We start from the raw sequence: 26,000 nt of genomic DNA, 5'->3' as shown, positions 1-26,000 counted from the left end.
CTACTCACCATGTATCATTTATTGTTCTTCCAGTGTTATTTTTCTGACTTTTTTTTTTGAGATGCAATCTTGCTCTGTCACCCAGTCTGGAGTGCAGTGGTGTAGTCTTGGCTCACTGCATCCTCTGCCTTCTGGGTCAAGCAGTTCTCCTACTTCCAACCTTCTAAGTAGCTGGGATTACAGGTGCCTGCCACCATACCTGGCTAATTTTTTTTTTTTAACTTTTAGTAAAGACAGGGTTTCACCATGTTGGCCAGGCTGGTCTTGAACTCCTGACCTCAGATGATCTGCCCACTTCGGTCTCCCAAAGTGCTGGGATTACAGGCATGACCCACCATACCCAGCCTATTTTCCTGACTTTTAAAAATCAAACTGTCTTGATTCTGACACAGCTTATAACCAGTACTTGAAAACCGTGTCTTTAAAAAAATTGTTAATTCATTCATGCTAGCTGTAAGGAAATCCATTCTCAGATCACCACATTCTTGTCATCTGACACTGATAAACTAAAAAAAATGCCACATTAGCTATCCTACTAAATTCTGTTCTCTCATCCTTTGAGAAGGAGGAAATGGTTTACAAAATTAGCAGGAGAGCATATAGATTTCATTTAAACAAAATTTTTAAAGCTCTAACTAAATGCTGGTCTTATTCTGTGTCTTTGTGGAGTCAGACTATATGTTGAAAATGGGCCTCTATTTTCTATAGGTACCTCTGAAGCTGTAAGAACCTCTAGCTAAAATTACTTTAACTGGTCCAGATTGTCTCTGAATAACTCACTCTTGTTGTAGTGGTTAGAGTAACATGATTTTACAGTGTAGTTCAGAATACATTCTGGAACGTCTGTCTGCTTCCATTGTTAATTGTTATCCATTAACAGCACCAGACAGATACAATATAGGAAGCTTTGGAAAGAAAACATTCAACCTTCCCCTGTAAAGAGGAATATGTGACTCAAGAAAACCCAGAATACCCATGAAGTGAACCTCTCTGAACTCTAAAGCATTAACAGGAATATGGCCAGGCGCAGTAGCTCACGCCTGTAATTCCAGCAGTTTGGGAGGCTGAGGTGGGCAGATCATTTGAGTTCGAGACCAGCCTGGCCAACTTAGTGAAAAAACCTGTGTCTACTAAAAATAAAAAATAAAAAATAATTAGCCAGTTGTGGTGGCACACACCTGTAATCCCAGCTACTGGGGAGGGTGAGGCAGGAGAATTGCTTGAACCCGGGAGACAGAGGTTACAGTGAGCCAAGATCGTGCCACTGCACTCTAGCCTGAGTGACAGAGCAAGACACCACCTAAAAAAAAAAAAATAGGAATAAAGAAAATTAGAAATTTGTAAAATCTGTTTTTTCACTCAGGTCATGGTGATTTTCCTTGCAGGAATATGTATCCATACAGCTGTATTCTGGCTGTGTCCTTTTAGTGTCTCCTGTATTTCCATTGGAAAAGCCTTTTGAGCTGCAAGATAATTTGTTCTTTCTTAGTAGAATAAAGTTCTGAGACTTAGACATTTCATCTCTTGGAAATCCTTGATTGTTTTTAGTTAAAGATTGAGTGGTGAGAGCCAAGTTCAAGGAACCATTGTTACATATAGAAAGCATACTTTACATTTTAATGAGGTTCAGCATATATTGAGGGAATGCTAAACATATGCATTTGGTCTTTTGACTTGCCTTTTAATAATGGCACAATATATTCAGTTTTTGGGACTATAGTTCTTGATTTTTATCAATTTGGTCTTATATAGATGTTCCTAACAAAAAGTAAGTTAGACTTTCTTCCTTGTAATAAGAATAGAATGCATTTATTTATTTACTTGTGTTTTGAGCGATAGAGTCTTGCCGTGTTGCCCAGGCTGGCCTTCAACTCTTGGGCTTAAGCAATCCTTCCACTCAGCCTCAGTAGCTGGACTACAGGCACATGCCACCACTCACATTAATTTTATATCAGTGTGACTTAGAAGTCCTGATTACAGTATTTTGTAGTTTCTTTGGTGAGAGGGAAAAAAACAGGAATTACATACAAGAAGAATATGAGTCCTTATGGCAATAAAAGGTTAACAAGGCAAAATGTGTTCTGAAATATATTAGGGTAGAGGTTATCTTAAACTAGACTTAATTATTTTGCTTTGATTTGTTAAGCGTTTGGCCTAAATCCAACTTGACTCAGAATGTAAGTTATTGGGGTGATACCAGTACACCTATCTCAACAAGAGAAGTCAATGAGTTAATCCAGTGCTATAATGGTTAATAATATAGTTTAATATATTGGCTGGCACATGCCAGGTGCTCAAAACGTGGTAGATATTTTTATTACTAAATGATATTATTTAATCATAATCATTATGATTATTCTAGTCTAGCATCTCACACTTTATACTTTCTGGTAGTAGCCCATCCCACAAAACTCAATGGAGAATTAAGCCAAGTACAAATTAAATCATTTTTAGAATTAAACCAGCATCTGAAGCTCTGCAGTTATCAATCCCAGCTAGCTCATTGTCGGGTCATTGTCAGGCAAGCCCAAGAGTCATAATCCACATTTATGGAGAAGAAACATATTGTTTTTCAGAATATATAATCGTATTAGTGTTTTTTTCTTTTCAAAAATGCATATACACACATACACACCTTAAACTGCATGTATATGTTAAAGTCTGTCAAATCGCTGGATTTCATCCCAGCACATACAGATTGACTATACAAAAATCCAAAATCCAGAATTTTTTGAACACCAACATGATGCTCACATGCTCATTGGAGCATTTCAGATTTTCAGAGTAAGGATACTCAAGTGGTTTAATGCAGATATTCCAAAATTTGAAAAAATCTGAAATCTGATAACACTTCTGGCCCAGGCATTTTGGATAAGAGATTTTCAGCCTGTATTTATTCTTTCTGAAAGACCTATCGAGAAAATGTTGGCCTAAATCCAACTTGACTCAGAATGGGATGATAACAATATACCTACCTCAACAAGTTGAGGAGAAAATATTTTGCAGGCAAATGGTATATTCATTTAATCTTGTTGCTGCTAAAATTGTTATGTTAAAAATTATGTGTTCATATAAAGCATAAACTAATTTTTTTGACTTCATTATGAGATTATTTGTGTCTTATTAGGTCACCAAACGTGATGAAGACTCTTCTTTGATGCAGCTGAAAGAAGAATTTAGAACCTATGAAGCTCTGCGGCGAGAACATGACTCCCAGATAGTGCAGATTGCTATGGAAGCAGGCTTACGAATTGCACCAGACCAATGGTCCTCTTTACTTTATGGAGACCAGTCTCACAAATCTCATATGCAGTCCATTATTGACAAGGTAGAACCTTTTTTGTTCCTTACTTCTTAGACTAATCTTGGCCTTTTGGTAATTCATTTAACAAATGTATATTAAAGTGAATACTGTATAGCTTTTGTAAATTTTAGTTATAGCCAGTGTCATGTCATAACCAATCACGTTATAATACCACTTTGTTCATATAAAGAGATGATTAGTTTATATTTTTAATTTTATTTATTTTGTATTTTATTTTATTTTTACTAGAATCACAGAGATGATTACCCACTCTAGAGACCACTCTACATTTAATTTAGAGAAATAGAGTCAAATAGTAAGAGTAACCTAAAAAAAAAATAATGAACATTTACTAAAATCTTAGTATGTATCTAGTGGTTTTAAATTATTCATTTAATCCTCTCAATAGCCCTGTATTATCCATTTTAGACAAAGACAAAGGGAAGTTAATACGTTTTTCCAGCATCACATAGATAGTAAATGACAGAAGTAGATTTGAACTTGGGCATTCTCACTGTAGAATACACTAACCTTTTACCAAGCTATTCCCCCCCCGCCTTTTTTTTTTCTATTTCTAAAGATAGAATCCCTTGAATGGGTAATACAGTGAGAATTGGGAAATACGTGTTTTAAATGCCTGGTGTAGGGTGGGCACAGTGGCTTACGCCTGTAATCTCAGCACTTTGAGAGGCCAAGGTAGGAGGATTGCTTGAGGCCAGAAGTTTGGGCACAACCTGGGAAACATTGGGACACTCATTGCTACCAAAAAAAAAAAAACCCATAGCCAGGTGTGTTGGTAGGCGCCTGTAGTCCCACCTAGTTGGGAGGCTGTGGTGGGAGAATCCTTGAGCTCAGGAGTTTGAGGGTGCAGTGAGCTATGTGAGACCCTATCTCTTTAGGGGGAAAAAAAGGTGGTACATAATTTTTAGTTACAATGTAGGTTGTTTGCTCTGCCCTGTAAGTCTTCCCTGGATACCTTTAACCAGACTTTATCTGCAACTCTTAGGTTTGGACAGGAGCTTATATCTGAAGTTTTGCAACTGATTTATAATTTACGGAAATGCTTAGTAATGATCTATTAAAGGAGTACCTTTCTACCTCTGAAGAGAAACTTGGTTTGCTTTTTTCTTTTTTTTTTGAGACAGAGTCTTGCTCTGTCACCCAGGCTGGAGTGCAACGGCACTATCTCAGCTCACTGCAATCTCTGTCTCCCAGGTTCAAGCGATTCTCCTGCCTCAGCCTCCCAGGTAGCTGGGATTACAGGCACGTGCTACCACACCCAGCGAATTTTTTGTATCTTTAGTGAAGATGGGGTTTCACCATGTTGGCCAGGCTGATCTTAAACTCCTGACCTCATGATCTGCCCACCACAGCCTCCCAAAGTGCCAGGATTACAGGCGTGAGCCACTGTGCCTGGCCTGGCTTGCCTTTTATAAAGATTCTACAAGGTGGTTAATCTTCCTGTCTGAACTGAACTGTGTAACTAGGTGTATATCCTACAATAATTTTCTCACATCACCCGCAGTGCTTTAAATTTAATATCCAGAGACCTTTGTACAACAAACTGGTAAACTTTGCGGTGTGTGTGATATTTCATAGAGCTGCTAAGGTTACCATATTGGATAATACAAAAGAGAATTTATTAAAAGTGATGAGAAAAGCACTAATTCTAGTAAATTAATGGAGAGAGAAACAGGAATTAACAATTCACAAAGATGACTCATCAGTATATCTAACTGATAGGAGGCTGAATTGAGAGAGGTCTCACATTTGAAGAATGTGACAGCAGAGGCAATACAGTACACAATGTGCCAAGCTCTGGATGGAGAGAAGTAGAGAATTTATTTAGGTAGCAAGTAATCTAATCTGCCCAAAGTGTAGGGTGTATGGGAAGATAAAAATTAAATTTAATAAATTGTAAAAATGATTGTGATATAAATAATCTTTATATTTAAAAGATTATCCGACCTTTGGGAAAGTTAACATTTATCTTTTTTAAGTTGCAGACCCCAGCCTCTTTTGCACAGAGTGTTCAGGAACTAACAATTGCTCTCCAGCGGACTGGAGACCCAGCAAACTTGAACCGACTAAGACCCCATTTGGAGCTGTTAGCAAACATTGACCCTAGTCCAGGTAAACCCATGGGAAATTAATGGACTGTCTTATATGTGCCTTTTGTGCTGCTCAATGATTCTTTCATTATCTTTTGTTCTTCCTCTAGGGTTTCCTAAAGTAGTTACTCCAGATCTTTTTTACAGTATATTAAGTTTCCATTTTAAATATTTTCCCTCTTTATCTCAGGTTAGTTATTTAATACTTTTTACACTGTTGCTCATTTCATCAGGAAAATAGATCTCTCTGGGCTTCTTTATGTTTCTTCTTTCTCCCATCACAAAATTGTGTTGTATTTTACCATTCTTACCTCTTCCAAATCTCATTTTTCTCATTTTTTTCTGTATTATGTATCCTTAGTTGCATTTCCTTGATCCTGTTTTTGCCCTCTCCATGATATCTTGTTCCTTCAAGTATCCTCTCTTGTATATCTTTACTTAGGCTTTTTCTGCTCCTTCTTCTTAAGCTGAAAATGTACCCAACCTTCATTTTTCACCTTATACTTACATCTAAGATATTTTAACTTCTCTGTGTTTATTCCTACTACTGATCTGAAGCTCTCTTAATATTCGCTAGTAGGTTCCCAGTCTCTGATTCCAAAAACTTGGTCTTAGTCTTTAAATCACTCCCATTTGTTTTCAGCATTTGGATAATGTTGTTGAGCACTTTTTTGATATCTTTCTGTGATCTCATAGTTCTCTTCTGACCTGAGTGCTACTTCTGTCATATTTGTACCATGCTTTCCCCTCCTGCCCACTAAAGAGTAGGCAGGTTATGCTCTTGGGATTTTGTTTTCTCTACATGTTCTGATGGTGGTTATTCATTCTTAGCATCAGGTATTACTTTCGTGTAGAATACAGACTCCCAAGTATCTGTCACTATTATCTCTGTATCCATTCCAGATACATCTCCCAATGCTTGCTGAGATTCTCCATCATCTCCTCTGAGTGCTTCAAAGCAAGCTCATCATTACTTGATACTTGCTCTTCCTCTAATGTTTCCTCTTTCTGATAATGACCTCATTCTCTGAGGTATGTAAGTTTAAAACCTTAGTGTTTTGTCTTGCCTCATCTTTTCCTTTCACTCGTCCTACATACCATTTCATACAATAGGATTTATCTGTTCTTTCACAATGTCCCTATATCCCCTGCTTATGATTACTTCCTTTGAGAGCCTCCTTTTCCCTGAGACTGAATGTCTTACATGATCCTCTACTATGAGTTCCTCCAATCCAGTCTACTTACTGCTATAAAAGAAATCACATCCCTGATCTTGCTTCCACACTTATAAATTTTCATTGTTTGTAGAATTGCTCGCAGAATAAGGTTTGACACTCATGACTGTGGCATTCAGAGCCCTCTTAGTTTTTTATCAGCCTACTTTTATAAATTTGCTCCCAAAATTGCTTAGTAAACCAGATCAATGTTACTAGAATATATAGTGATTTTTCCCCCCCACTGCTGTGCTTTGATCATCCTGAGCAGTCAAAAGAGAACTTCCACAAGTTCCTAATCCATTTTTGACCCCGTTTCTCATCTACCTACCACTTCATTTCTTGTTTTGGCACTCTCTTGAACTCAACTCCAGTCAGGCATTTATCTCCACTGCTCTATCCAAACTTATTTTGTCAAGGTCATAAACTACTTCCATGTAGCTAATTCCAAAGGTCAGCTCTCAGTTCTTACTGTACTTGATTTAACAACATTTAACATTTTATTTATTTATTTATTTATTTATTTATTTATTTTTGGAGACACAGTTTCACTCTGTCCCCCAGGCTGGAGTGCAATGGCAAGATCTTGCTTCACTGCAACCTCTGCCTCCCAGGTTCAAGCAATTCCTGTCCCGTGTAGCTAGGATTACAGGCATGCACCACCACATCCAGCTAATTTGTTATCATTATTTATTTTTACTTGTAGTATCTTTAATAGAAACAGGGTTTCACCGTGTTGGCCAGGCTATTCTCAAACTCCTGACCTCAGGTGACCCGCCTGCCTCGGCCTCCCAAAGTGCTAGGATTACAGGCATGAGCCACCGTGCCTGGCCATTGTTCTGTACTCTCTCTTCCTTGAAATGCTTTTTTCTGGGCTTCTAGGCTACTAATTCTCTCCTTACTTTATTGGACTCTCCTCAGCATCCTCTGCTTTCTCATCTCCATATCCTGTACTCTTTGGAGTGTTCTCAGAGTTTAATCCTATACCTGTTTCCTAGATAATCTTATCTGTCTCATAGCTTCAAATATAATTTATATAACTCACAAATTTACTGTATTTTTATCAGTTTTAAGGTTCATAATTATTTCAGATCTTAGCGTTTCTGAAATTGGAATGCATTTGTGTGAAGACATATTATAATTAACAATCTTTTTTTTTTCTTTGGTGGCACGTAAAGTAATAATGCATTACAATTGATAGTCTTTTAGAGTTTGAAATATATATCCAGCCCATGCCTTTTTCCTGAACTTGTATATAAAACTGCTTTCTCGGCCAGGTGCAGTGGCTCACGCCTGTAATCCCAGCACTTTGGGAGGCTGAGATGGGCGGATCACAAGGTCAAGAGATTGAGACCATCCTGGCCAACATGGTGAAACCCCATCTCTACTAAAAATACAAAAACTAGCTGGGCATGGTGATGGGCCCCTGTAGTCCCAGCTGCTTGGGAGGCTGAGACAGGAGAATCGCTTGAACCCAGAAGGTGGAGGTTGCAGTGAGCCAAGATCATGCCACTGCACTCTAGCCTGATGACAGAGCAAGACTCTGTCAAAAAAAAAAAAAATGCTTTCTCAGCATTCATCATCTTATATCTGATAAGCATTTCAAACTGAATCTATCTAAAAATGAGCTCTTCCCTGCCATCCTGTTTGTGGCGACTCTATCCTTCCAGTTGCTTAGTCCAAAAATCTCAACTCTTCTTTCTCTCATAATGTATATCTGATCCGTTAACCTTTAAAATCCATCCAGAATCCATCTACCTTCACTGCTACCATCACCATCTCTCAGGGGATTATGGAATAGCCTCCTGTTGTCTAACTGATTTCAGCAAAAGAGCCAGAGTGACCCTGTCACCCTCTGCTCATAAATTCTCCTGTGGCTTTCTGTCACTCAGAGTAAAAGCCAAAATCTTTCCCATGATCTATAGGGCCTCATGTGGTCTGGTCTTCCATTACCTCTCAAACCTCATTTCCTACCCTTTTTTTCACTTAATTTCCTCTTCTCTGGTTCTATCTCCATGCAACATGAGGGCACACTTCTCACATTAAGGACTTTGCACTTATTCTTCCCTCTAACTTGGATGTTTTTACCCTAATATCTCCAGTAGGCACACTTAAGCCCTTCTTTCAGGTCTTTAATCAAATGTAACCTTCTCAAGGAGGACTTTTCTGGCCTCTGTCTAAATTTTTTTTTTTCTTTTGAGACAGAGTCTCCCTCTGTTGACCAGGCTGGAGTGCAGTGGTGCGATCTCAGCTCACTGCAACTTCCACCTCCCAAGTTGAAGTGATTCTCCTGCCCCAGCTTCCCGAGTAGCTGGAACTACAGGCATGTGCCACCATGCCCAGCTAATTTTTTTTGTATTTTTAGTAGAGTGCAGTGGCTCACGCCTGTAATCGTAGCACTTTGGAAGGCCAAGATGAGCGGATTGCCTCTGTCTAAAATTTTACACATTGGCCCCACTTTTCTTAGTTCTATTTTTTCAATTCAACATTATCTAAATACTACTGTATATTTTGCTTATTTGTCTTGATTATTATCTGGCTCTTCTCCTTGAATATAATGGGGATTTTTGTTTTAATCACTATTGCTTACCCAACAACTAGAACAATAACTCAGATTTAGCAAGTGTTCCAAAAACTACTTTTTTGAATACTTGTTCTCTTTACCTTTTTTCCTTTTCAGATTCCATGTGTCCTTCAAAGCCCAGTTCAAATGCCATCCCCTAGAATTCTTTCAGGATGTCTGAGCAGGAAGTTATCTCTACATCTCTCTTCTTGTTTCATTTTATGTATTTCTTTTAAAGAATATTTTATATTTAACCTTATAGTTAATTTTTCTTTTATAAATCAAAGTGCTGGCACAGGGCAAATACCTACTAAATGAAGAAGACGTGTAGCAGAGTTACTTTATATAATAGCTCTTCTATTAAAAATTTTTTTTTTTTTTTTTGAGACGGAGTTTCGCTCTGTCACCAGGATAGAGTGCAGTGGCGTCATCTCGGCTCACTGCAACCTCCACCTCCCAGGTTCAAGCAATTCTCCTGCCTCAGCCTCCCAAGTAACTGGGACTATAGGCGCATGCCACCACGCCTGGGTAATTTTTGTATTTTTAGTAGAGACGGGGTTTTTTTCATGTCGGACAGGATGGTCTTGATCTCTTGATCTTGTGATCCTCCCACCTCGGCCTCCTAAAGTGCTGAGATTACAGGCCTGAGCCACTGTGCCCGGTTTATTAAACTTTTTAAGCTTTTTGTTTACCAAAACTTGATTTATATAAAAGTTCAAAATAAACATGCAAATTGACTAACTACAGGCACTCCTCAGTTTTGTTTAGTCCACACAGTGTTGGTCTGAGCAATGGTCTAAATTTCTTAGATGCCAACATTTTAAAACTGAAAAATTTTTACTTAAAAATCTTAAATTTCAGGTTTCCCTGGGAAACAGTGAATGTATTTGGCAGTGCCAGCCTTGCATTGTCGCATAACAACAATCATCTAAAGCTGAGTTACAACCATACTCTTAGATGAGGGACACGCTCTCCAGTTCAGCAGTCCCTGTCACTCGCTGTTGTCTCCTCAACCCTAAGAGTCTAATGACAGTTACCACTATTGTGTGGCCTATTTACCTCTTTCTTGTTACCTTTCTTGTTCCTGTGGTTATTTCAGTTTGCAACCCCAGCTTTGAAAGAATATGTCCATTCCTTTAAAATGATGGCTAGGTGAATGAGCTATTATCTAAAAAGTTAAGGTGTGAAACTTGATTTCACTGAAATGTTGTCAACTAACTCTTTTATTAATTTGATATTAGGGAAAATATTGAGTAACATTAGAGTTTAAAACATTATTATTGGTTGTATAGATGCTCCTCCTCCAACTTGGGAACAGCTGGAAAATGGGCTGGTTGCTGTGCGTACAGTGGTACATGGGCTGGTTGATTATATCCAGAACCACAGCAAAAAAGGAGCAGATCAGCAGCAGGTAAGGAAGCTGTTTAAAACTTGGAGTTAATGCACTGTGGATATGCCTTAAAACTATAGGTAAACCACTGTGGGTATACCTACAGATGCAAAGCCAAAAAGATGACATGAATATTTTGAGACTCTGACTATAGAAACTATAAATTACCTTGGCATGGTTAACAGTTTACTGCATTAGGCTGGTAATTTTATCTGACAATATTGACATTAAATAATCCTTATTTATCTGATATCATACTGGGGTCAGTCTTCACCTTGGATATGGCAGCATTTGATGGAGAAAATAGATTCAGTGCTGAAGTTTATTCCATTTATATAAGATTATTATTCTGTTTAGTTTGTATTACATTTTGGTTTGACAATAAGTATCACTTTTTAGTGCTAATACTGTATCTTTTCAATACTATTCAAATTTCTATAGATTTTCTTATTAAAATTAAAAATTTTTTTCATTCATAATGTCTGTTATGCCAGTGGGTCAATTTTCCCTCACAGTTTTTAGATGAAATACGATGGTAGAGTATAATAACTTCTTATAGCTAGATTTTTAAATTTTATTCCCAGTAATTTTATTTTGCTCTGAGGATTTATATTAGGTTCATTAGATCTTTTATTTTGCAGTAGTAAGCCTGTGAACTTAAAACTCTTAATTTACCGAGTTCAGGTAAATATCAATAGATTATTCAGTATTCCTTTTTGCTTAAGAGGCAAGAAATATAAAAAGTATCCAGCTAGGTAAAATAATCTGGATATGATTTTCCTAACCTATCTAACACAGGTCAAAGCTTTTATTTATGAATAGGCATAAAAGAAAGGAGAACCTACAATTTTTAACTCTCTGTTTCATTAGACATCTTGAAGAAAATAACAAATGTAATGAGACTAACCTTTAAAGTCTGCCATATGGTGATAAAATACACTAAATTTTGTCCAGTTCAGTGTTGTGTCTCATATTTCATTAACTTTCAAATCCATCCTCCTGCCTTATCCTTGAGTTGTAGATAATATGTGTCATTTGTACTTCTGAAGATATTTTAAGTCCTTGGTATATTATTCTGCATGTCAAGAAGAATTAGTTACAGAATATTCTTTGATTATAGGGCCTTTTGTAGTTTTTGTGGTGTGTTGTAAGGAAGCATACATATAGCTGTATTGAACATTGTACAAAACAAATATTAGAAGATAATTTATATATTTGAAAGTCTTAAACTAGAGTGATTTGTTTTTTCATTGTAAAATGTGGAAATGGGCTGGGCACAGTAGCTCACGCCTGTAATCCCAAGCACTTTGGGAGGCCGAGGCAGGTGGATCACCTGAGGTCAGGAGTTCGAGACCAGCCTGGCCAACATGGTGAAACCCTGTCTCTACTGAAAATACAAAAATTAGCCAGGTGCGGTGGTGGACGCCTGTAATCCCAGCTACTCGGGAGACTGAAGCAGGAGAATTGCTTTAGCTGGCAAGGTGGAAGTTGCAATGAGCCAAGATTGCGCCACTGCACTCCAGCCTGGGCAACAGAGTAAGACTCCATCTCAAAAAAAAAGGTGGAAATGAGATCATAGTGCCCCATGAGATTTTTCTTTTTCCGTATAAAGCAAGTGTAAGAATAAGAATGCCCATGAAATTTATTCAAGAATTTATATGATGCTACTTGTTTGAGAATTAATATCAACATATCAGAAAAATTAGAACTACCTTCTTTTTGCTTTGTTTATATTTGGACTTTGAAACTTCAGATAGAATGACTTTCCAGCACTTTTGCTCTTGGTAATCTAAATAAATATGTGAATTACTTATCTAGATTATCAAAATCCTAAAATGACAACACAAAAAAATTTATATTTTTTTGTGGAGGGTTGTTACACATCTAATATTTTTATTTTGGTTTCAGCCTCCACAGCATAGCAAATACAAAACATACATGTGTCGAGATATGAAGCAGAGAGGAGGATGCCCTCGTGGGGCCAGCTGTACGTTTGCACACTCACAGGAGGAACTGGAAAAGTAAGTGTGGAAGTCAGGATACTTTAGAATAAGGTATAAGTGGAATAATTTGCTGACATACAGAAATACAGAAAGAGTAATTGCTTTATCTTAAATAAATAGGACATTTTTAGAATGCAACATAGCTTGAACATTCCTATTCTGAAAATCTGAAATGCTTCAATATCCAAAAATGTGTGAAAGCCAACTTGACACCACAAGTTGAAAATTCCACACCTGACCTTGTGACAGATGGCAGTCAAAACTTCATACACAAAATTATTTAAAATAATGTATAAAATTACTTTCAGACTATGTGTAAAAGATGTATATGAAACATAAATGAATTTTGTGTTATATATTTGGGTCTTATCCCCAAGACATCTCCTTATGTATATGTAAATATTCCAAAATCCGAGACAAATCCAGTGTTTGAAACACTTCTGGTCCCAAGCATTTCAGATAAGAGATATTCAACCTGTACATAATTTTTAAAAATGAAAACCAGTTTCTTCAGCTTTTATTGCATCATGCCTATAGATAGGAAACTATTTTATGATTAGCTAAATCTAAAAGTGGGTCATTTTCACGACAAAAAAAATTAAAATTCTAATAATTTTAATCAATTTTAACTTCACTAATTGCGTATTGTATTTCCAATGGAAAAATTAGCCCTTGGCTCAGTTTAACAAGTTCTTTTAAACTTCAAGGACAAGATAATTTCAGGGATGTTAAATTTTTCAGCTCATTGAAGAAAGGAAGGAGAAGCCTCTTAATTTTTTTTATTTTTATTTTATTTTCTTTTTTAAAAATAGAGACAGTGTCTCCTTATGTTGCCCAGGCTGGTCTCAAACTCCTGGTCTTAAGGGATTCTCCTGCCTTGGCCTCCCAAAGTGCTAGGATTACAGGCAGGAGCCACCACACCCATTGCCTCTTAATTTGTTTTTAAATCCAGTGTAACGCTTTTATTAAATTTGACAAAGATAACACAATTAAAGAAAACTGTAAGTCTATCGCATGTATTAATATTAAAAATCTCAAAAATTTAAATATAATTAAATAATACGTTACAATAGATGCCATGTCTATGGGCATAATACCCTGAGTCCACCTGAGCTCATCTGATCTCGGAAGCTAAGCATGGTCAGGCCCAGTTAGTACTTGGACAGAAGACTGCCTGGGAATATTGGGTGCTGTAGGTGTTTTTTTTTTTAATATAAATAATATAATTTTTTTTAAAGAAAAGAAAATAGATGCCATGACTCTGCAAAATTAGTACAACATAATTATCACAACTTAGAAAATAACATGATCCATATGCAAAATATGCCAAAGGCTTTTGAATAAAATTGAATGTCAATTAAAAATCAAAATTCCAGCCAGGCACCAGTGGCTCATGCCTGTAACCCCAGCACTTTGGGAGGCCGAGGCGGGTGGATCACAGGGTCAAGAGATTGAGACCATTCTGGCCAACACTGAGAAACCCCATCTCTACTAAAAATACAAAAATTAGCTGGGTGTGGTGGCATGCGCCTGTAGACCCAGGTACTCGGGAAGCTGAGGCAGGAGAATCTCTTGAACCCAGGAGGCGGAGGTTGCAGTGAACCGAGATTGCGCCATTGCACTCCAGCCTGAATGAGAGTGTGAGACTCTGTCTCCAAAAAAATAAAAAATAAAAATTCCTTAATACAACAGAAATATCATACTTTCTCAGCATGGTAATAAATCATGTTGTAAATCAGAAGCCAACATAATAGTATGATGCTTAATTAGTAAATTATTCAATTCACTCTCATTAAAGTCAAGGATAAGGCAAAATTTTCTGCTAGTAATTAGTAGTAAAATTTTCTACTAGTATTATTTATCATTGTGAAAGTAGTAGCTAATGTATGTAAGAAAGAATAAAATAGCCATAAAATTATTGGGAAAAAAAGTTAAAATTCAAGATCTCTTCTACTTTAGCAATAACAAAAAAAGATAAATACCAAATAATAGATTTGTAAAGAATAATCAGGGTGTATATAAATTGAACCAATAAATTACCTAGGAACATAAGAGGAATACTGAGTAAATATACTGTGTTCTTGGATAAGGTTTGACACTATAAAAGTTTTATTTTCCCATAGACAATAAATTCCAAGAAATCCGAATTTAAATCTCACCATGATGATGTTAAGATCCTATCAAAAATTCACTTGTAAAGAATAAATATGTACAAATAACCAGGAAAATTCTGAAAAAGAAGTTTTTGACAGGAACTAGACTAATAACTATTAACCTATATTATGGACTACAGTGAATAAAAGACTGTAGTCTTTTGCATAGGAATAGATAGATTAATGAAATGCAATAGAGAATCTAGGAGGAGTCTGAGATGCATGTAGGAGCTTAGCATATGTGCTAAAGGTGGCATTTCACATCAGTGACCAAAAGAATGATGGAAAATAACTGTCACCTATTTGAAAAATAGAGCTGAATTCTTACCACAATCTTTATACTAGAATGAACTCTAGATGTGTAAGAGATTTAAATATTTAGGAAGAAAGAAACCACAGAGTAGTAAGAGGGTTTTTGTTTGTTTATTTTTAGTTGTTAAGGAAAGAAGGAAAATTTTTTTTAATAACTGCAACCCAGCATCCATAAAGGGAAAGATTGATAAATTTGATTACATAAAAATTATAAAACTAAGATACGGTACAAATACAGTTTTTTATAAAGAGCTTGGTGAGGAAATGACATACAGAGGGCTGATATGCTAACATAAAATGAGCTCTTACAGATCTGTAAGGAGGAGAGGAACCAATAGATTTATGGATCATAAACATAGTTTACAGAAGAAATACTAATGACCAATTATCCTGTGAAACTATGTTCAATCTCACTAGTTGTTAAAGAAATGCAAATTAAAGCAACTTAATATTTTTAGACTACCAAGTTAACAAAGACCAGTACTACCCAGTATTTGAGGTTTTGAAAGACATTTTCCTTCATGATCAGTAGGAGTTAAAATAGTTTTAGAGAGCAGTATGATATAAAAGTTTCTAATTTGCATGCTCTTTGACCTCATTCTGCCTTTGCTTATTTGGTTATTCACACAAGGTGTAAGTACATGTTCATAATTATCTGTTACCTTTTTTATTGTTTGTTTATTTTATTTTTTTTTTTTTGAGACAGGGTCTCACTGTCTTCCAGGCTGGAGTGCAGTGATGTGATCATGGCCCACTGCAGCCCCGACTTCCAGGCTTCAGTGATCCTCTCACCTCAGCCTCCCAAGAAACTGGGACCACAGGTGCATGCCACCATGCCCAGCTAATTTTTGTATTTTTGGTAGAGACAGAGTTTTCCCATGTTTCCCAGGCTGTTCCTGAACTCCTGAGCTCAAGTGATCCACCCACCTCAGCCTCCCAAAGTGCTGGGATTATAGGTGTGAGCCACTGTGCCCAGCTGAGGTTTTATTTTTGAAAATGAAAATGCATTAGCAGTTGTAAATGGGCTTGCTTTCATTGTTGAGGAGCAAGGATCCTGGAGTCTGATGGCTTATATTTTTTCCTTTGGTTAGATTTCAGAATCAATGAGCTTGCTGTACCACAGCATCTGTTTAAACTTAGGCAATTATTTTGTTTTGGTTCCGTTAACCTACTTTTAAAATAACTTTAATTTTGTATTGGCAGGCATAACATCAGCATCTCTGCAGCAGTTCTAATAAAAGTCACTATCCTTAATTGCTTAAATTTTTTTTTTTTGAAACAGGGTCTCACTGTGTTGCCCAGACTGGAGTACAGTGGTGCAGTCTTGGTTCACTGCAACCTCTGCCTCATAGGCTCAAGTGATCCTCCTGCCTCAGCCTCCTGAGTAACTGGGACCACAGGCATGCACCACCATACCCGGTTAAGTTTTTATATTTTTGGTAAAGACAGGGTTTCACTATGTTGCTCAGGCTGGTCTCAAACTCCTGAGCTCAAGTGATTTGCCCGCTTCAGCCTCTCAGAGTGCTGGGATTACTGGTGTGAGCCACAGTGCCTGGCTGCTTAAATTTTTTAACAGAGTAAATGATAAATGTTTCACAGTGCATACTGGCTTTGTTTTTCTTTATTCCTAGTTTTTAACATTGGCTCATTGTATCCCAAGGCATTTGAGGGACAGCTGAAGTAAAATATTTCAGAAACTATCTTCTACTAGCTTCTCCAATAAGTTTTAGAAATACAAATGTCCACAGAAGTATAGCAAAAATATTAATAGCATATTTTATAATATGACAAATGTAACTCTTTTTTTTTTTTTTGAGATGGAATCTCACTCTTTCGCCAGGCTGGAGTTCAGTGGTATGATCTCGGCTCACTGCAACCTCTGCCTCCCAGGTTCAAGCGATTCTCCTGCCTTAGCCTCCCGAGTGGTTGGGACCACAGGCACACGCCACCACACCCAGCTAATTTTTGTATTTTTAAGAGAGACGGGGCTTCACCATGTTGGCCAGGCTGGTCTCTATCTTTTGACATCGTGATCCACCCGCCTCAGCCTCCCAAAGTGCTGGGATTACAGGCGTGAGCCACAGCACCCGGTCTATGTTACACATTTTTATGAGGAATTTTATACTTAATCTATATGTCTTTGCTGCTTGGGATTTTATGGAAAATATACACACTGATAGAGTTAAATGTTTCAAGAGAGAATATTTCTAGAAAATAATGTTAAGTACATTTTAGTTCTTGGTTTTGATTTTATATTTGCTTTTTGATATGTGCCTATGCTTTTTATATAGATTTCGTAAAATGAACAAGCGCCTGGTTCCAAGAAGACCCTTGAGTGCCTCTTTGGGTCAGCTTAATGAGGTGGGCCTGCCTTCAGCAGCTATCCTTCCAGATGAAGGTGCAGTGGATCTCCCTAGCAGAAAACCTCCTGCTCTGCCAAATGGAATTGTATCAACAGGGAATACAGTAACACAGCTTATTCCACGAGGGACAGACCCCAGCTATGATTCTAGTCTGAAACCAGGAAAAATAGATCATCTGAGCAGTAGTGCTCCTGGATCCCCTCCTGACCTGTACGTCATTTTTCCTAACTCTTTTTTTCAAAATTTCTTCTTCATAAAGTCGAAGGAAGAAAGAACAATTAATGTTTGGGATTAAAAAAAAAAAAAAAAAGAAACTCTGATTTTTTTTTTTTTTTGGCCTTTATTTTGTTGTTTTTTTATTCCCCATGCTAGTGTTTTTTAAGAAACTATTAGCATAGCCAGGCATGGTGGCTCATGCCTATAATCCCAGCACTTTGGGAGGCTGAGGTGGACAGATCACTTGAGTCCAGGAGTTCGAAACCAGCCTGGCCAACATGGTGAAACCCATTTCTGCTAAAAATACAAAACTTAGCCAGGCATGGTAGCGCATGCCTGTAATCCCAGCTACTTGGGAGGCTGAGGCATCAGAATCACTTGAACTCAGGAGGCAGAGGTTGCAGTGAGCCAAGATCATACCACTGCCCTCCAGCCTGGGTGACAGAGCAATACTCTGTCTCAAAAAAAAAAAAAAAAAAAAGAAACAATTAACATGGGGAAATAAGATAAAAAATTGCAAATTTTGTAGAAGGGATGACTATTAGAATAAGTGAGTTTCCCAAATTGTAGCAGTCTTTTTTACTTGTAACAATTTATACACATGAGTATTTTAAAGACCTTAAACAAATTCCATAATATTATTCCCTTAGGCTAGAATCTGTTCCTAAGAGTATTTCTGCCTTACCTGTGAATCCACATCCTATACCTCCAAGGGGGCCAACAGATCTGCCTCCAATGCCTGTCACCAAACCACTTCAGATGGTACCTCGAGGTTCTCAGTTATATCCAGCACAACAGACAGATGTTTATTATCAGGATCCGCGAGGAGCGGCTCCACCATTTGAACCAGCACCTTATCAGCAGGGTAACGATTTTTCATTTATATTGCTTACTTTTCTTAGGAGTTACCAGAACTGCTCAGGTCAGAGTGATCATTTACACAGTAGCCTCTTTAAGATAAGTAAATGTATAAATGCACTTTTTAAGACTTTGGAAAAATTGGATTTTATGATCAACTAAATCTATGAAATAAATGAAACAAAGTAATAAAAATCAAACCGCCTTATCTACTAAAAGCAGTTGTATAATACATGTGTTCATATATGATATTTATGGAAATAAGTCACACAAGTAGGCATTGGAAATTTGCTGAGTAAGGCAGTATATAGTCTCCTGACCAAAATTTTCTTCAAGCATGAAAAAAGAATTAATATTGTAGTGTGTGTAAATTAAACACCCACAGTACATTTTTCTTCCTTTCAATTATTATTATTCTGGGCCCTGTAATATATATGAAAAAATGCAGCATATCTACCTTTAGAGAGTTTACAGAATAGAATAAATAATGGTAAAGAATAGAAAACTATTTATATGCATGAGTAGTAGATGCGTGTGTGTGGTGTTTATGTATGTATTAAAAATTAAGTGATCTGCTGTGGTGGTTAATATGAGTTTGATAGAAATTAACTGAAGGACTCAAGGGAGATCGTTGAGAAGAACTTGAGGAATCAAAAAGACTTAATGGAAGAAATGCCCCAAATGGAGGTATTTGGAATAGGAAAAAAAAAAAAGTATGAATGGATTGGAAAGATGAGAGTTGAGTTAGGAGGCTGTTAATCCTGGTGTGAGTATTGAGGAATTAGTGTGGTGGGAAAGGAGAAGGGATTTCAAAAATAGACAAATTTGAAAATTAGCCAGCTTTAATGATAATACCAGGTATGGAGAATGAAGGAAAGAAAATAAACTAATGTTTTACATATACAATTTATATGTAAAATAAACACTGAATGATTTTAAGTGTTGGATCTCTCTGTCAGAAGCAGTATAGTACTATAATTTTTAAAACGGGAATAGATTAAAAGTGCTCTCTTCTTTTTCCGAGTCTGTCATTTAATTTTGAATCATGTTGTCTTCTCTACATTCATGAGAATGTTTTTTAATTGATATGGCATTACTAATTCATGCAAAATATGATAAAATGTGATTTGTATCTTCCTTTTGACCATCCATTATAGGAAAAATGCAACTATTTTTGTAGCCTGGTTTCAATTTTAGATAAATTATTTTAGCTATATTAAGCAGAAAGAGATTTACTGCAGGAGTTAGGTGCCTGCCATATTGGTGGAGGTACTAAAGAAGCAAGCAGTGCTCCAGAGCTAGCTGCCAAGAGAACTTGTTGCAATGAGGAAGCAGTAGAAGTAAAAACTTCTGTCCTAACTACTTAATTCCAAGATCCCATCATTTGAGGCAAAAGTCTGAAAATTGAGAAACTATTGCCACAACTGGTGTCTCAAGAACTGCAGAGCCAAGCAGTAGCTAGTAATCTGCACCAGCAAAATTGGCCTTTTGTGTTCCATGTCTCCCCCTAGTTATTTCAGTTTCAAATTCAAAACTCATACAAGTGATTAATTTGTGTAGCCTGACTTCAAGGATATATGGGAAATGTGGTTTTTTGTTTTGCAATGTCTTCATTTCATTAAGACACACCAAGAAAGAGGGTCAAACAATGAGAGCCAATCTAGTATTATAGGTTATAAGTAGGGTAGTTTTTTCAATGACTTTTACAGATAATTTTTGCTTGTTATTTTTTAAAAAGCAAACCTGATTATATAAGCAGATGGAAAACTTCTAAAGAAATAAGTAGATTACTTTAGTGTTTCAGTATTTTAAAAGGTAAAATCTTATATAGAAAACTAAATTTGCTCATTATTGCCTTTGGTTCCTCTTTTGTATTGTACAGGTATGTATTATACTCCACCACCACAATGTGTGTCCCGCTTTGTCCGACCTCCACCATCCGCTCCTGAACCTGCTCCTCCCTACTTGGATCATTATCCACCCTACCTCCAAGATCGTGTTGTAAACTCTCAGTATGGCACACAGCCACAGCAGTACCCACCTATATACCCATCTCACTATGATAGCCGTCGAGTGTACCCTGCTCAGTCTTACACAAGAGAAGAGATATTCCGAGAAAGCCCTATACCCATTGAGATTCCACCTGCAGCAGTACCATCGTATGTACCAGAATCCAGAGAAAGATACCAACAGATCGAGAGTTACTATCCAGTGGCTCCTCATCCAACTCAGATCAGACCTTCGTACCTCAGAGTATGCTGTATTTTTTTTATTACATAGACTTAATTTGACTATTGCTTGCAGTGATTCCTTATTTTTTGTACAATGACAATAACACTGATGACTTCTTTTTTATAAGAGAGCTTCTTTTTTTTTTTAATCTTTTCATAATTTGGGTAGGTTTTTTTTTTTAACTATTAATGAGAAAAAAATTCTGCCTCCTCCCCCCCAATTAACCATTCTTAGTTTCTGAATGTTAGATGGTTTAATTAACAATTCTAGATCTACTTGGAAATTATGACCAAATAAAAAAACCCTAAATTTAGCTATTTGGAAGATCTTGAGAGTTTGGGGGATTTTGTTTTACTTTGTTCTATTAAGTGTTGGTGTTTTCAAATGTTAAGAAGGGTATACAAGCTGCTTCATAACTTAAAATATACGCTGAGTATATTAAATGAATTAATCTGTCCTGAAATTCTCTTTCAATTTTAACTAATCTTTCTATTTTTAGGAACCTCCTTATAGCCGGCTTCCTCCTCCTCCCCAGCCTCATCCTAGTCTAGATGAACTACATCGCCGACGAAAGGAAATAATGGCCCAGCTAGAGGAAAGAAAGGTTATCTCTCCACCTCCTTTTGCACCTTCACCAACCTTGCCTCCTACCTTTCATCCAGAAGAAGTAAGCAAATCATTTTTAGCCTCATTTATCAGTGTTTTTGTGTGTGTGTCCAGTTTAGGTCATCTTTGCCTATTCCCAATGCATATGAAGATTTTTTTTTTCTGTTTTCTTCTAAAAGGTTTATTATCATTTAGCTCTGCAATCCATCTAGAACTGATTTTTGTATGTATGTAATGTAATGTATTAGGAGTCAAGATCCGTGTTTTTTTTTTTTTTTTTCCTGTAAGGCATTGACTCAGCACAATTTAATGAAATCAGCATGCTTTCCCTGGTGCCCTGCTTTATCATAATCAGATGACCCACATACATGTTTTCTGACCCTTTTCTTTTCCATCAATCTATTTCTATCCTTGAACCAATGCCACATTCTCTTCGTGTAGTTCTATAATAAGTCTCAATATGTGGTGGTTCTATTTTCTAGTATTGTTATTTTTCAAGAATCAGTATGTTGATTTCCACAAAAACATCTGCTCCAGTTTTGATTAGGATTACATCGGATCTCTAAATCTGTGCTGTCCAATATGGTAGCCACTAGCCACATGTGGCTGTTGAACATGTAATATGTGGCCAGTTTAAGTTCAGATGTACTATAGTGATAAAATACACACTGAATTCAAGAATTTCATACCAAAAATGTAAATTCATTAATATTTTTGATATATTGGATTAAATAAAATTATTAAAATTAATTTCACCTGTTTTTGCTTTTAATGTGGCCACTAAAAATTTTTTTTTTTTTTTTGAGACGGAGTCTCGCTCTGTGGCCCAGGCTGGAGTGCAGTGGCCGAATCTCACAGCTCACTGCAAGCTCCGCCTCCTGGGTTCACGCCATTCTCCTGCCTCAGCCTCCCGAGTAGCTGGGACTACAGGCGCCCGCCACCTCGCCCGGCTAGTTTTTTGTATTTTTTTTAGTAGAGACGGGGTTTCACCGTGTTAGCCAGGATGGTCTCGATCTCCTGACCTCGTGATCCGCCCGTCTCAGCCTCCCAAAGTGCTGGGATTACAGGCTTGAGCCACCGCGCCCGGCCTAAAAATGTTTTAATTGTATGCGTGGATCACATTATATTTCTATTAGTGTTGCTTTATTTGTATTTATTTGTTTTTTTGAAACAGAGTCTCACTCTGTCGCCCAGGCTGGAGTGCAGTGGCGCAATTTTCATTCACTGCTGCCTCTGCCTCCCAGGTTCAAGCAATTCTCATGCCTCAGCCTCCCAAGTAGCTGGGACTGCAGGTACACACCACCACTCCTAGCTAATTTTTGTATCCTTTTTTTTTTTTTTTTTGAGTCGGAGTCTCACTCTGTCACCCAGGCCGGAGTACAGTGGTGCAATCTCAATTCATTGCAACCTCCACCTCCTGGGTTCAAGTTATTCTCCTGCCCCAGCCTCCTGTGTAACTGAGATTACAGGCGTGCACCACCATGCCCGACTATAATTTTTGTATTTTTAGTGGAGACAGGGCTTCACCATGTTGGCCTTGCTGGTCTCGAACTGCTGACCTCAGGTGATCCTCCCACCTCAGCTTTCCAAAGTGCTGGGATTACAGGCGTGAGACACCACGCCAGGCGTAGACAGTGTTACCTTAGATCAATATGATGAGAAGTGACATTTTTCTTTTTTTTTTTTTGAGACAGAGTCTTGCTCTTTCGCCAGGCTGGAGTGCAATGGTGCCATCTCAGCTCACTGCAACCACCGCCTCCTGGGTTCAAGTGATTCTTCTGCCTCAGCCTCCCAAGTAGCTGGGACTACAGGCATGAGCCACCACGCCTGGCTAGTTTTTTGTATTTTAGTAGCACAGGGGTTTCACCATGTTGGCCAAGATGGTCTCGATCTCTTGACCTCAGGTGATCTGCCCGCCTCGGCCTCCCAAAGTGCTGGGATTACAAACATAAGCCACTGTGCCCAGCTGAGAAGTGACATCTTTCTAATATCAAGTCTCTATGAACATCATATACCCCTTCATTTATTTGAATTTTCTTTATACTTCATACTTCAGTGTCTTGCACATCTTACATTGAATTTATTCCTAGATAATCAATGTTTTTTGAAACTATTTTAAATAGAATTGTTTGGAAATTTTTATTTTCTATTATTAATATAGAGAAATAGATTTTTTGTATTGACCCTTCTATTCAGCAGGCTTGCTAAATTTCTTTATTAATTATAATATGTTAGTAGATTCTTTTGAATATTCTATGCACACAATTATGCCCTCTGAATAATCTTTTTTCCCCTTTTTAATCCTTTTGTCTTATCTTTGTCTTATTATTTTGGACTCCAGCATAATGCTGAATAGAAGTGATTGTAACACATATTCTTGACTCCTTTCTAATCTTTGAGTAAATGGAGCTTTTAATAATAATTTACCATTATGTTATAGGCTTTTTGGTAGAAAATCTTTATCGTATTTATGAAACTTTTCTCTAATCCTAGTTTCAGAATTGTTTTAAATAAGTAAGACATATCAAAGATTTATTTAACTCAGTAATGAGGAAACCAGCCAGAAAAGTTGGTTTAATGAATAGGAAAGACACGTACATACAGATAGTGAAAATCAGAGAAAAACAACAGTCAAATAAGATTGCTTTTAAAAAAGCTGGTTATGGTTATCACAAGGCAATAACCATAATTTGGGGAGTCAACTTCTTTGTATTTCTGTACGACAGTGCTACTAGTTATAGTGAGTAAGTGTTGTCTTATTATCTTAATGTCTATATGGTCTACAGTGATGTTCATTTTTCTAGTTCTATATTGGTAAATTTTTTTGTCAGTCCTGCTAGGGATTTATCAATTTTGTTCGTCTTTTCAAAAAGCCAACTTTTTTTTTTTTTTTTTTGAGACGGAGTCTCGCCCTGTTGCCCAGGCTGGAGTGCAGTGGTGCAATCTCGGTTCACTGCAACCTCTGCCTCCTGGGTTCAAGCGATTCTCCTGCCTCAGCCTCCCCCAGTAGCTGGGATTATAAGCATGTGCCACCACACGCAGCTAATTTTTTTGTATTTTTAGTAGAGATGGAATTTCACCATGTTGGCCAGGCTCGTCTCGAACTGACCTCAAATGATCTACCCGCCTTGGCCTCCTAAAGTGCTGGGATTACAGGTGTGAGCTACTGCGCCCAGCCCAAAAATATCCAACTTTAAAGTAATCGTATTTGTTGGTTGTACATACTGCTTTAGCTTATAGTTTATATATTTTTTTAAATAATCAAGTAAGTTTTCTCAGGATTACAGTTGATACTATGTAAGGAACTTGTCTTTCATCCTTTATGTATAGAATTACGATTCTAAACGTTACTAACTGACAAATCATGAATAATAAATGAAAATGGAGAAGTATATCACACATAGTAAATAGTATCTTGTTGGGTGTATGAAGGAAGTCTACTAAATAGAAGTTGTTCACAATATCTAGTTTTCCCATCTAAACACTTTGGATGAGTTTTCCACGAAAATGTAGGTTATTAGTAAAGTCACAACGTCTTCTATTAATGTAGTTTTATTTGTAAAGTAAAAACAGCCAGGTGTGCAGTAGTTCACACCTGTAATCCCACACTTTGGGAGGCTGAGGTGGGAAGATGACTTGAGCCCAGGAGTTCAAGACCAGTCTGAGCAGCATAGACCCTATTCCTACAAATTTAAAAATAAAGATTAGCCAGGTGTAGTGGGATGCGCTGCGGTCCCAGCTTCTTGGGAGGCTGAGGTGGGAGGATTGCTTGAACCTGGGAGGTCCATGCTGCAATGAGCTATGATTGTGCTACTGCACTCCAGCCTGAGTAACAAAGACCTTGTCTCAAAAAAGTTAGAGGGAAAAAAAACACCAGGTGTGATATTTTTTCAAAAATTCTTTATTAGAGTACACCCTGGAACTTTGTTATGCTATATTGTTTTATAAGAAATGTGGAAAAACAATATGACATTGTGAAAAGTGAGCAGTTTTTGGTATCAAACATAGGAAACTTTGAGGTTCAGTTATGTCCTTCACTGTGTGATCTTTTTAAAATGACTTAGCATCCCTGAACCCTGAGGTGCAAGTTTCTTCATTTATAAATCAAACATAAGAAAGCCTACCTCATAGTGGTATGGTGAAGATGAAATATAAGGCATCTGGTATGTAGCAGGCATTCAGTAAACAATTCATATTTATTATTGTTATTTTTACTCCTAATACAAATTATAATAATGCCTGGCTATTAAGGAACATTATCTAGTATTATTTTAGTTACTGAGATACAAAGATATATATTTAAACCTCAGTTCTGATTATAAACAACCTGAATACAAAAATTAACCAGGCATGATGGTGGGCGCCTGTAATCCCAGCTACTTGGGAGACTGAGGCAGGAGAATTGCTTGAACCCAGGAGGCAGAGGTTGCAGTGAGCCGAGATCACACCACTACACTCCGGCCTGGGCGACAGAGCGAGACTCCTTCGCAACAAAAATTTATTTATTTATTTATTTATTTATTTTTTGGAGACGGAGTCTAGCTCTGTCGCCCAGGCTGGAGTGCAGTGGCGCGATCTTTGGCTCACTGCAAGCTCCGCCTCCCGGGTTTACGCCATTCTCCTGCCTCAGCCTCCCGAGTAGCTGGGACTACAGGTGCCCGCCATCTCGCCCGGC

General features: G+C 37.4%; 1 protein-coding gene across 4 annotated transcripts in view; it reads left to right on the top strand.

Annotated features, from left to right (window-relative positions):
- Positions 1 to 26,000, top strand: part of RC3H1 (ring finger and CCCH-type domains 1) — a 62,911-nt gene that overhangs the window by 10,924 nt on the left and 25,987 nt on the right. For all 4 annotated transcript variants that reach the window (XM_011962351.1, XM_011962350.1, XM_011962349.1 and 1 more), the window contains exons 5-12: positions 3,128 to 3,328; positions 5,305 to 5,437; positions 10,485 to 10,603; positions 12,491 to 12,603; positions 17,342 to 17,623; positions 18,280 to 18,494; positions 20,370 to 20,740; positions 21,219 to 21,386. In XM_011962351.1, the coding sequence (XP_011817741.1) occupies positions 3,128 to 3,328; positions 5,305 to 5,437; positions 10,485 to 10,603; positions 12,491 to 12,603; positions 17,342 to 17,623; positions 18,280 to 18,494; positions 20,370 to 20,740; positions 21,219 to 21,386 (1,602 nt within the window). The remainder of the gene's footprint in view (positions 1 to 3,127; positions 3,329 to 5,304; positions 5,438 to 10,484; positions 10,604 to 12,490; positions 12,604 to 17,341; positions 17,624 to 18,279; positions 18,495 to 20,369; positions 20,741 to 21,218; positions 21,387 to 26,000) is intronic.

This window comes from Colobus angolensis, unplaced genomic scaffold (genome assembly GCF_000951035.1).
Source record: "Colobus angolensis palliatus isolate OR3802 unplaced genomic scaffold, Cang.pa_1.0 Scaffold59, whole genome shotgun sequence".
Classification (NCBI taxonomy): domain Eukaryota; kingdom Metazoa; phylum Chordata; class Mammalia; order Primates; family Cercopithecidae; genus Colobus; species Colobus angolensis.
Note: the sequence above shows the minus strand (reverse complement) of the source record. Positions and strands in the feature narration are given on the sequence as shown.